Source organism: Centroberyx gerrardi, chromosome 20 (genome assembly GCF_048128805.1).
Source record: "Centroberyx gerrardi isolate f3 chromosome 20, fCenGer3.hap1.cur.20231027, whole genome shotgun sequence".
NCBI classification, from domain to species: domain Eukaryota; kingdom Metazoa; phylum Chordata; class Actinopteri; order Beryciformes; family Berycidae; genus Centroberyx; species Centroberyx gerrardi.
In genome coordinates, this window is record NC_136016.1 from 16,218,335 (window position 1) to 16,228,477 (window position 10,143).

Below are 10,143 nucleotides of genomic sequence, written 5' to 3' on the forward strand. Positions count from 1 at the left end.
AGGTATACCAGCATAAACATTTTTTTTTTAACCTATTACTTAATTATTAAATTCTTCTTAAATAGTACCTCTTTCTGTTTATCTTCCAGTGAAAAGTGACATGTTCAACTGATTCCTCCTCCTTGCAATAGTCCCCAAATTTTCCAATATATTTTAGTTTCCCATTAAATATTAAAGTATTAATGGCCTAGACATAAACTGTCCATCCTTATGACCACCTCTCTCCTATTCATACCCACACAGATTCAAACCACAAGTCAAGTTATCTTCCTGCTTTGGGGTTGCCCTTCGCTTCTGACTAATCATCAGCTTTACCTGCTTTGCCCAAACTTTATCACTGCTGATCTGACTAAAGCCGAGTACACCCACCACACATCGTCCTTACATCTTCCTAACATACATACCGGTAGACAAGTTTTTAATATTTTGCCGCCATCTAGTGTGCTGGGGAGGTTTGCGTCTACTCAAAACATGTTCCAAAAGATCCCTAGATTTTAGATGATAGATGATACTTGCTCTCTGTTACTCAGTTTATTTTGCTTTGTGAATCATGAGGTACACAACTCAAGAGTACACGAAGCAGGTGAGAACTTATTTCAACAAGAAAACGACTTGCCATTACAACATCAGATTGCAGACTGCATTCACGCAAACAAAGTGCTTAAAGCTTTCATTAGAAGCATTATATAATTCAACCTTTTTCCCAAACTTTTTTTCAAATACAAGTTAAAAGAAGTTGTTGTAGGACTGTTACAAAATGGCAAAAAAAACCAACACTTTCATATAGGCTAAGCCGTGAACTTACATACATGCATTCCTTGGTTCCTCGTTACCCGTCACCTTAAAATGGGAATACTTTGTTCTTGAATAAAAACGGATAGTCTCATCCTCATGGCTGTCCCTCTAGTGACGTTTCCTCAAACAGACTGAGCAGGTTCTTTGGTTCAAAGTTGGGTCTGGGTAAGGCCTCCTCCATTCGGACCCAGTTGCGGCCACGTCGCTGCGATTTGGTGGACGCAGAAAGCCGGCTCTGCGCAGAGCGTTCGGTCAGGCTGGCTGTGTGAGGCTCTGTATGGATGGGACTCAGACTGGGCGTCAGTGTGTGGAAAGAACCGTTTGAGTGGATGCTGGAGGGGGAGCGAGTGGGTGTGTGGGCGGGACTGAGGTGACTGTGTGTGGGTGAACCTGGGAGAGGAGTGGAGGTGCTTTCCACAGACTGCCTGGATTTCACCCTGTTGAATATGGGAAATATAAACATTTAAGTAGGGAATTTAATAGAAGGTTGAAGTTGAAACAAAGGAAATGTCTGGTCTAGCAGCCCCTTCTTTACTTGTGTCTCTGAATTATTATTTCTACAAGAAACATATAACATAGGCTACATGAACATGAGCTGCATAAAACCAAGTTGTAACTTAATTTGATTTTGGAAATTCTCTTTTCACCCTCGGATTGGGACATGTTCTGTTCTCTACCTGTGTGAGAAGGTGGGAGAGAGCTCTGGGTCCGTGGGATCCAGCAGAAACACTGCATCGTCCTCCGGGCTGCTTGGGTCAGCATGCATGACGCTGAGGGGCAGAGTTAAGTCCCTCTCCCAGCTGTCCTTAGGAGGGGTGCAGGGCGCCGGGTCGGTCCAATGAGGGAGGAACGGCAAGTGAAGGGAAGAGAGGAGCCTCCACCCAACACACACTACCAACTATGGGGAAAAAAATACAATAAAAATAAGAGACCGGTAACTTTAATTTCATGTTTCACTGCAACCAAACCTTCAAGGTTGAGAAAATGATTGTAATACTCATGTTTACCTTATGTTTCATACATGTCTCTTTCAAGCAAATGTAATCTGCAAAGGTTCATGTTCAAAAGGGCGTTCCAGAAAGTTTATTAGTCTCAATTTACCTGGCAGAGGGAGGTCAATGTGAGCATGGCCTCACTGAGGAGAAGGGAGATGCGCCTCCTCCACCTGTGTCTCCGAACAGAGGGGAGGCACAAGAGCTCAGTGACAGTGGCTCTCTCAGACGGTTCTGGGGCCAGCATCATCCGCAGCACTGTCTGCAGCTCAGTCGACAGGGCTGCAGATACAGATCATAATAGCAATAACATAAGTCATGTGAATATACAGAAAAACTTGACAAGTTCAGCAGATTTATCAAGACTCTTTACCAATGAAGCTTGATCTTACCATTGGTAAACTCTGAGGGGAGGCAGCCTTGTCTGAGCTGCTGCCAGCCCTCTCCACCGTTAGGAACCTCAATATTGCATGCGAGCTCCAGAATAGAAACACCCAAACTAAGTGAAAATGATTAGACAATATTTAGGCAAAGTCAAATCGAGTCAAATCGCTGAAATCACAAGAAGGACATAAATTATGAATTTACAATGGCCATATTGTTTACATTTCTCATTCACACTGTCTAAGAAGGATTCCTACCTGAAAACATCGGCAGCAGGTCCGTACTGCCCCCTGAGCAGCTCGGGGGCCATGTATCTGGGATCTCCCTCCTGGAGATCCTCCTTCCCCTTCCCCTCAGCAGGGTCTGTCCCCTTCTGTGGGAGCTCAAGCAGCAGCCCAAAGTCCCCCAGCTTGAGGCGGCCAGAGTGAGTGAGGAAGACGTTGGCGGGCTTGAGGTCCAAATGTGCAAAACCGCGGGAGTGCAAGTGCTGCAGCGCTGAGAGGAGGTCGCACAGGTGGGCCCAAGCTGCATGCTCATCTGGATTGGAAAGTTTCAAAAGAGAGCAAAGTCAGTAACAACCTAGACATCCTGCCTGAGGGTATGAGATTTAACTGTAGAAAAACACATAGCACAGTAGGAGTATCCAAATATCAATACCAATGCAACATAATACATTCAATAATTAAAGTGCATCTTAATCTTAATCATTCTGATATACCTGGGCTAGGAGGCTGGTTCTCAGCATGGAGCAGCAAGCTAGTGCAACACAGCTCTGTCTGGATGTACAGGCGGCCACACTCCTCCCAGGCGGCCACAAAGCTCAGGATGTGAGGGTGGGGACACAGGCGCTCGTGGTTCCTGGCCTCCCTCACGCTCCGGTCCCGCTCACTGTTGCCCCTGAAGCGATGAACAGAGCGCTTGACTGCGTACTGCCGGCCGTCCTCGTGGCTCAGCACCTAGAAAAATACAAAACATGCAGAGGTCTCCTCTTACTATTCCGGGATCTCTATAGCAATAATCTTGGTCACGGTGATAACATAGGTCTACAAAGACGTCCAAATTCATGTTTTAGGTTTCCCATTATAAAACCACAGCACAGATGTTCAAATATGCAAAAGCATGTCTGAACACCTCTCTATGACATGGCCCCATTTCAACCTAACCCACATATCCAGGTCTGATATAACTTCCTGCTCAGCCCATGATGTAACATGGGGTGAGATCATTAAAAACTGTAAACTAATGGGATACCCTTTAGAGAGAGAAAGGCAGTTAAACTTGATGGGCAGGAGGGACTGTTGAAAAATCTGTGATGGTATTATTGGTTGGAATTTTTATGTAAGCCTGTTTTCCAGGAAGTAAAAGTAATGGGATTTTGATACAAAAATACAATAAATTACTAATTTTGTACATTTTCTGGCATTTATTGTAATTTTTCATTTAATTGTGACTTTAAACACATCTCTTGTCTCTCACACACACCATATCTCTTGTCATTCTCACCTTGTAGACCTCTCCGAAGGAGCCTCTCCCCAGCAGGCCCAAATTAGTGAAGCACTGACTGAAGTATGACTGCTGCTTGCTGGGGTCATACAGAGAAGTCAGAGGGGGAGACTTGATGAGGGAGCGGGAGAGGGGCGTCCAGGGGGACGGATGCTTGGGGAACACTCTGCTCAGAGGAGGGCATCCCTTGGACGGGGGGCGTGGGGGCAGAGAATGAGAGAGCCGGGCGGGGGAAGAGAAGGATGAAGTGGATGTAGAAGACGAGGAGAAAGGCAGGTGTCGCTTTTTGAGGGAGAAGGATTGCTCTGCATGAGAGAAGTGGGCAGGAAGAGGGAGAGGCGTCGTGGACACTGCAGTTTCCACTGCCAATGACATGATGTAGGGATTGTCTGATGCTTAACGGAGTTGTTTGGTCAGTAGCAGCCAGTTATTTTCTTTGTTGGTAGTCAGCTGCAACATTTCAAAGAAAAGCATCAAAGAATGCAGTACTACCAATCTTGACTGAGGGTTCATGTACAGAAGTAGGAATGTACCAATACCATTTCTGCACCGCTGATACCTATTCAAAGTATTACTCTTAAATTATGACTGATACAGAGCACTGCTCCCATCCATGACTTTTACTGAATAATATAAACTTAGACCATTATGTCAGAGTCAGACAAAGTGATTCAATATTATTAATCTGTTAACCTCATTTGACATAGAACAAAAGTAGAGTCTGCATACTGAAAGCTGCCCCCAAAGTGTATGAATTCCCTTTAAAGTACAAATCAGTTATGTTAATGTCAAACGAGATTTCAATAAACAAGATAAGCACCGTGCACAACTCTGGCAACTCACCTAAGTTCTAGCTACCGACATTTGCCAATCATCTAGGTGTTAAGAGAAACTTCTGACCTACATTCTAAGAATGTAGGTCATCTGCCTAAACACCTTGTAAAGTTTGGTTATATTTAACAAAGTACACTTTATCTGTAATATGAATGTCACTTACCCTGCCGGGTTGGCTTTAGTTAAGGTTATTCCAAACTCTGGCATTCAAGACTCATCATTAGCTTGTTCTGACACAAATGACAGTCACATTCACAAAAACAAATCTTTGGCTAACGTTAACTATCCACTGTTGACTACAACATACTAGCTTAACCTACCTAGCTAGCTTGTACTGACATACAGCATACAGTCCAATTATACTGTAACTTTGGTAGCTCGGCGTTGGGCAGAAATCAAGTATCACGCCGACCATAAACGTTGGTTGGTGAACGTTAACATAGTCTTCGGAAATATGACAATTCGTGTTCAGCGCCTGTGCACTGAATCCAAACCAAGCAGCGCATACACCCTTCAAATGTGTACTGTCCCAGCTCGCGCCAAATTCTGAAAAATTATGCGCATTACTGCGTACCTGTCTTTTGTGAATACACCATTCTTATCTTGTTTGCGCAATTTGCGCAGCAGCGGCGCAGTCTGGGGTTCTGGTACACAACACAGGGCTGGCACAACTGGCTAGCTAACTGACCACTTGAAATGGTAAGTTTCGAAGAAATGTTTTTCTTAGACTCGTTTTCGGAAATAAAACTTGAATTAACATTGAGCAATTTGTTCAAAGGGTTTATAACACCAATTATGCTATCGGTTACCGAATTGTTAACGTCAGCTGATGTTTGCTAGCCAGCTAAGTTAGCTAGCTTCACCTGCCCCTCTGCAACGAGAGGTGGTAACGTTAGTTAGCAAGCTAGATAGGTAGCTTGCTGGCTAACCTTGAATGTGATGTAACGTTAGTCAACTAACCTAGTTAGTCACGTTAGCTACATTGCTATTTACTGTCGCGTTCAGTAGTATAACGTCGATTGATTTAACTGTCAGTTCTATTTTTAGCGACTTTAAAATCACAAGGCTGTTTCTTATGAGCTAATTTAACGTTAGCTCAAAGCTACGTCTGCTTGCCACCGTTAGCTCGCAGTTGTTGCTAGCGTGTGGATCAATGAACCAGTCCTTTAATGATATGGAATAGTATGTAGACGGGAAAAACTTGCCTGACAAGCAAAACAACCAACCTAAGACCTCAGCTACCTTCAATTGTCTAACAAGACATACATAGGTTACCCAGAGTTAAGTAAATAGCTGCTATAAATAGTTGTTAGGACTTTACACAAAATTAACGACTTACCTGGGCCTACTGTAGGGTTTTTTTTTTTATAGAAGAAACTGGGATTATTGTCAGTAAATCTAGTTGTGAATTATTGATTGGGCCAGAGAGCTATCCTGTTCGATCTAATGTTGGACCTGAAAGTAACACTCCTCTGCCATATCATAAATGGAACTAATACCTGTCTATCTTTCAGGACGTGTTCTTAATGATCCGGCGTCAGAAGACCACAATCTTCACAGATGCCAAGGAGTCCACCACTGTCTATGAACTGAAGCGTATTGTTGAAGGAATTCTCAAGAGAGCGCCTGAAGAACAGCGGCTTTACAAAGTGAGTTAGGGCCATATATGTTGTCACTGCCACCTAATTTAATGAGTAGTTATTCCTGGTGGGTAACTGGCAACATATTTTGGAGAGATTATCTACACAACTCCTACACAACTCCGAAGAAATTGAAAAAACTGAAAATACTTTCACCATGCCTCATTTACAGCGTTGGCATGTTACTTGTCTTTCTCAAGGTTGAATAAATGCCTCTTTTTGGAAAGGTCTGGCCCATGTCTACATCTCCACTGAACCAAAAGACATCATTCACTCGTGAGGCTATTTTTGGTTCCTGTGACATTATTTCCAACTCTTGTTCCCCAGGATGACCAGTTGCTAGAGGACAGCAAAACCCTTGGTGACTGCGGGTTCACCAACCAGACTGCCAGACCTCAGGCCCCGGCTACAGTTGGTCTGGCTTTCCGCATCAATGGTACGTTCAGCCCATGTGATTTCGGTGCTCAGAAGGATCAGGGATATGATGTCACTATGTTAGGGTGTTTGGGGTATTTCCTGTTTTTCTGCCTCTTCCCAACTATTTCCTGCTTTTCTGGATTGTCCTGATTGGTGATTATTCTATAGTAATCTTGTTTTTGGACTTCTGTGTTCTATTCGATTCATGAATGCCAATATTATTTGCATGATTTATGGCAACCATTTGTGCCTTTGTGGTCCGTTCATCTTTATTAATCTTGTTTAGGCGCTCAAGCTTTGTAATGTGGTGCTGTGGTAGATAACTATGCAAATCAAGTGATTGTGGTCTGATAAGGATGTTCTTCTTACTCATCCTTAAAGAAAAAACTCCTCTTACACTGGTAAATATCATCAATCTGTGTTCAATCAATCAATGCATCCCAAGCGTTATTTTGTGATGAAATATTGTAATTTACTTTTTTCTTGTATCCACTTTATCTGAACCTGCCTCATCTACTTCTACAACATTTCCCAGAATTCCTTTCACCAACCCCTAGATATTGTGCCTTATAGGATAAGGCTGGTGTTTTTTAATGCATTTCTTACTGTCAACAAATCCTATGAAAATAACAAAATCAGCCATGAATTTGTTTTGCTAATGAGTCTCGTCCATGTAGCCGATGCCCAATAAGTAGTAGTCTCAGTAGCCATAGAACTCCATTGTATTAAAAAAAACGATTAAAAACACTTTAAAAAGCCATGCCATTGCGCTGGGCAGTATATTTCGTCATTGCGATGCACCGGGCCGGCCGACTTTTTCCTCAAACAGCTTAATAAGCTCGCCGTAAACACGTTTTCCATCTCAGGAAAGTAGTTCCATAGCACTGAAAATAGTCCTTGAAGAATTTGTTCCCATTTGAATTTGATTTGGTAATAACTACAATAGCCTGAATTTTCATGGTAACAGTTAGTGATTTTTAAAATAGAAACTATGTCTTTGTGAGCTGTATTTAAAGGTTTTTAGCTTACAATTGGGGCCAATGACTTCCAGGTTGAAGGCTAAAAAGGGAACGTGGGAAGTCGGAAAGTAATGGGAGTAGAGCAAACGCATTGTTGATTTTGTTATTTTCATAGGATTTGTTGACGATAAGAAATGTATTTAAAAACACCAGCCGTATCCTTTAACTTGTTCCATTCAGCTGTGGGTTTTACTTGCAGAGGAGCGAGCTATAGTGATAGCAATCAAGATAGCGATAGTAAGAGCAGTAGAGCCTTTTCCAGTTGAGAAAAGTGGAAGTCGCGCCCCTTAACTCCAAATACAACATGTCTTGTAACTGCATTGCATTCTGGTCTATTGAGGCTACTGTCGGTATAGAGAAATTGGTCTCTGCCTCTTCTACGATGGATTTCTTCTTGTATGATTGTTGAATGTCAGTGCAAAGTAGTGAGTGTAGAAAGAAGCCCTCGCTCTTTGATTCTGCAGGACTGACACAAACCCTGATGTTTACCGGTGATGTTTTAGATAGATGAAAAAAATTCTATGATCAAATTCCATTGTAGCTGTACTGGAAATGTCTCGATGTGACGTCACATCATCTATGCTTGGCCAGTTTTCTGCATGAATAAGAAAAATACACCACCAAACAACAAAAGGGACGCAGAAATGCAAGGCACATCACCAGTACCTGTCTTTCTTTAGCATTGCTAAAGTGTTAATATGTGGATTTTTCTTTTTAAGGCCATATGCTGCAAAAGGTCCTTTCAAAAAAAGTCACTGGTTCCAGAGAAACTAGTTCATGTGCCAAAATTCACCCAAAAATGACCAAACTCAGAGGTTGTTTAGTTTCCTCTTGCATCTTTTCACACCTATGAATGCATTAACCAGTCTAGTGTTTTCTTTTAGCTTGTCATTCTTAAGTTCAGGCAATAACTTAGGGAGCCAGTGCTTGTCCACCCACTACACCAGCTGTGTTACACTCAAGGCCAGGTGCAGCCGTGCTGTCACGACAGAGCTAATGTTTCTCGTATCCTCTGCCCTCCAGATGAGATGTTTGAGCAGCTGCAGATCGAGGCCTTCTCCAGCCCCCCAGAGCTCCCTGATGTCATGAAGCCCCAAGACTCCGGTAGCACTACCAACGAACAGGCTGTGCAGTGATAGGAGGGAGAGGAAAGGAGCAAAAGGAGGGAAGGATGGCAGTGGGGGTGTGTGTGGATTAACAGCAGTGGAGAAGTAGCGGGGTGGAGGATATGTACTATAATTTCAGTTGATGGATGGGGACATTATAGGTAACCAAGCCTATCCATGTTACCTTCATGCTATCATCCCAGCATCCCCCCCCCCCAATATGCCTCACAAGTTCTTTTTTTCTGGTAGCCCTCTATGATTTCCACATCACATGTGGCTCTGCTCCTTTACGTTGCTCTTATGCACCAACTGGCTCAAACTTTGGAAATGAGTGAGATGGTTGGTTTGGAGAGTGTGACTGTGTGTGTGCGTGTGACTTATACTATTATAATTATTATCATTATTATTTTGGAAAAGGTGAAGGGGGTAGTCGTGTGTCACAGTGCTCTGGAAGTAACATGCATGGGTAAGGAGTCCGGTGTCTGAATCAGCAAACTGCATGAACAAATTCTAGTGTAAAACGGACAAAGGCTTTATTTTCACAGAATCAGATAAACCTTCAGCCTAAATGACAAACTATATATTCTCACCTATAAATTTTTTGGTCTGGTTCCTCCAGTTTTGTTGTACATTTCTGAATTGATCTCAGTCACTTCATTTAGACCTGGAAAAAAATCAGTTATCAGTAAGTGTTCTAGCTTTTTTTGTGTCGTTTTATCTCTTCAATATGGACAAAGCAGTACATTTTCACTTTTCTGTCCTTTGTTGTATGTTTCATGCACTGAGACCAAAGGCAGGTACCTCTTGGACAAAGGAGGAATGGTGGTTTGGAGGACATTTGTCTGTGACAGATATATACAGTATATATATATACAAGAGGAGATTGTCATGCTGTTAAACTTCGGTTTTGTAAAGTCATACATCACCTCGTCACCAACACCAATGTGGGACATTGCACCTTCCCCTAATTACATAAACATAGCCTGTAACTGTGAGCTTAATTAAAGTTTTTTTTCCTTTTTTTTACATTGCTGGCTGTTTTCATTCTTATCAGTACGTTTGTGTCAACATTATATAAAGAATACATAATTCCAGGGGTCAATGAAAGCCTTATTTTAGTTATGGCTATTTATTAGTGCTAACAATGAAAAATGTATGTACAAAGCTCTTGTTAATATGCCAAACATGGAGTGTGGGACTGGGTAATTCTTTGAAATAACGGCAAATTAGCCTATATTATTATTACTGTATGGAGTTTGACATGTGTGGTCAAATGTTCTCTCTACAAGCTTCTTATTAAAGGGGGTGTTGTCCTCTCCATGTTAATCCTTGGGATGTATTTTCAATGAAGAACACGGCAAAAAAAAAAAAAATGTATATGTATATTTTCCCACATTCTGACACCACTTCACAAGCGCATCATTTGCAACGCAGCCTGCAGTTGGGCAGTTTA

At 42.3% G+C, this 10,143-nt stretch overlaps 2 protein-coding genes across 2 annotated transcripts; one reads left to right on the forward strand and one right to left on the reverse strand.

Moving 5' to 3' along the window:
* Positions 1–525: 525 nt before the first annotated feature.
* pkmyt1 (protein kinase, membrane associated tyrosine/threonine 1) lies at positions 526–4,749 on the reverse strand. The gene is made up of 8 exons (XM_071895960.2): positions 4,672–4,749; positions 3,675–4,124; positions 2,890–3,127; positions 2,429–2,708; positions 2,180–2,286; positions 1,897–2,069; positions 1,473–1,693; positions 526–1,232 (listed from the first exon to the last, which is right to left on the reverse strand). The coding sequence occupies exons 2-8, from the start codon at positions 4,047–4,049 to the stop codon at positions 890–892; spliced, it is 1,737 nt and encodes a 578-aa protein (XP_071752061.2). The 5' UTR covers positions 4,050–4,124; positions 4,672–4,749; the 3' UTR covers positions 526–889.
* Positions 4,750–5,120: 371 nt separating this feature from the next.
* On the forward strand, positions 5,121–9,716 carry LOC139909035 (elongin-B-like). Its single transcript, XM_071895951.2, has 4 exons — positions 5,121–5,207; positions 6,023–6,157; positions 6,476–6,584; positions 8,608–9,716. The coding sequence occupies exons 1-4, from the start codon at positions 5,205–5,207 to the stop codon at positions 8,718–8,720; spliced, it is 360 nt and encodes a 119-aa protein (XP_071752052.1). The 5' UTR covers positions 5,121–5,204; the 3' UTR covers positions 8,721–9,716.
* The last annotated feature ends 427 nt before the right edge of the window (positions 9,717–10,143 follow it).